Source organism: Neopelma chrysocephalum, unplaced genomic scaffold (genome assembly GCF_003984885.1).
Source record: "Neopelma chrysocephalum unplaced genomic scaffold, ASM398488v2 Primary Assembly neopelma1_93034, whole genome shotgun sequence".
NCBI lineage: Eukaryota > Metazoa > Chordata > Aves > Passeriformes > Pipridae > Neopelma > Neopelma chrysocephalum.
This window is the reverse complement of record NW_020921751.1, coordinates 1-1,119: the sequence shown is the minus strand read 5'-3', so window position 1 is coordinate 1,119 and position 1,119 is coordinate 1. Positions and strand designations below refer to the sequence as shown.

The 1,119-nt window shown below is 63.6% G+C and overlaps 1 protein-coding gene across 1 annotated transcript; it reads left to right on the top strand.

Annotated features, from left to right (window-relative positions):
• Positions 1-350: 350 nt before the first annotated feature.
• LOC113980206 (feather beta keratin-like) lies at positions 351-1,113 on the top strand (the record flags this gene model as incomplete). Its single annotated transcript, XM_027707436.1, has 2 exons — positions 351-538; positions 778-1,113. A coding segment is annotated over exon 2 (316 nt), but the record flags the coding sequence as incomplete, so codon positions are not given.
• Positions 1,114-1,119: the final 6 nt, after the last annotated feature.

The following is a 1,119-nucleotide window of genomic DNA, read 5'->3' as shown; positions in this document are numbered from 1 at the left end:
CATGACTCTTGTTTTCCAGGTTCCTCAGCAGCTCTTCTTTGGATGCCTCACTGGGGAGCACAAGCCCTGTGACCCCGGGGGGTAAACGAGCCCATCCCAGAGCAAAGCCAGTGAGAAAGGCCCGACCTAAGGACAGGCTGAGCCAGCTGGGAGAAAGGTGGGCAAGAAGCAAATGCAATGGAAGGGGCAGCTCCTCACCCCGAGCACACCTCCAAAGCCAAAGCAAGCTGGCAGGGTTGTGAGGGAATGAGGCCCCTCCTCACAACACACCCACAAACCACAGCACATGAAGGACACGGGGTGACCTCACTGCTGACACCCCACCTCTCCTGTGCTTTGCTCATGTCTCCAAAATGCCACAACACTCACATTCCAGGTAAATGCTCCCAAAACCCAACTCATCAAAGCTGCCGCCAGCTGACAGTGCTGGGCCAAGGCTGTGCCGCCCCTGCGGGAGCAGCATAAAAGCCGGCCCAGCGCCTCTCTCCCTCCCACGCTTCTCCTGAAGCCTTCTCCTGCCTTCTCTGCCCACAACCAGGTGAGCCTCCAGCCCCTCACAACCCCCTCCTGCTCCTCACACACCGCCCCCCTGGCCCCTCTCTCCCAGCACGCTCCGCCCCAGCCTCAGCAGCCCTCACGCCTCCCCACAGCCCCACACCAGCCTCCCCACTGCCCAGCCCTCCTGCAACACCGCCCCGACCACCCCCACCGCCCTAAGCTGCCTCAGACCCCTCTCTGCTCTCAAATTCTCTTCTCTTCTCTTGCCTGCCCTCCCAGGGCCCCTCCACACCACACCCATGGCCTGCAACAACCTCTGCAACCCCTGCGGACCCACCCCGCTGGCCAACAGCTGCAACGAGCCCTGTGTCAGGCAGTGCCAGGACTCCACCGTCCTCATCCAGCCCTCCCCCGTCCGCGTCACCTTCCCAGGGCCCATCATGACCTCCTTCCCCCAGAGCTCCTTCGTTGGATCCACCGCAGGGGCTGCCCTGGGCACGGAGCTCAACGTCCAGGGACAGCCCATCTCCGGCGGCTTTGGCTACGGCCTCGGCTATGGCCGTGGCTTTGGCTACGGCCTGGGAGGCCTGGGCTGCTCTGGCCTGGGAGGCCTGGGCTGCT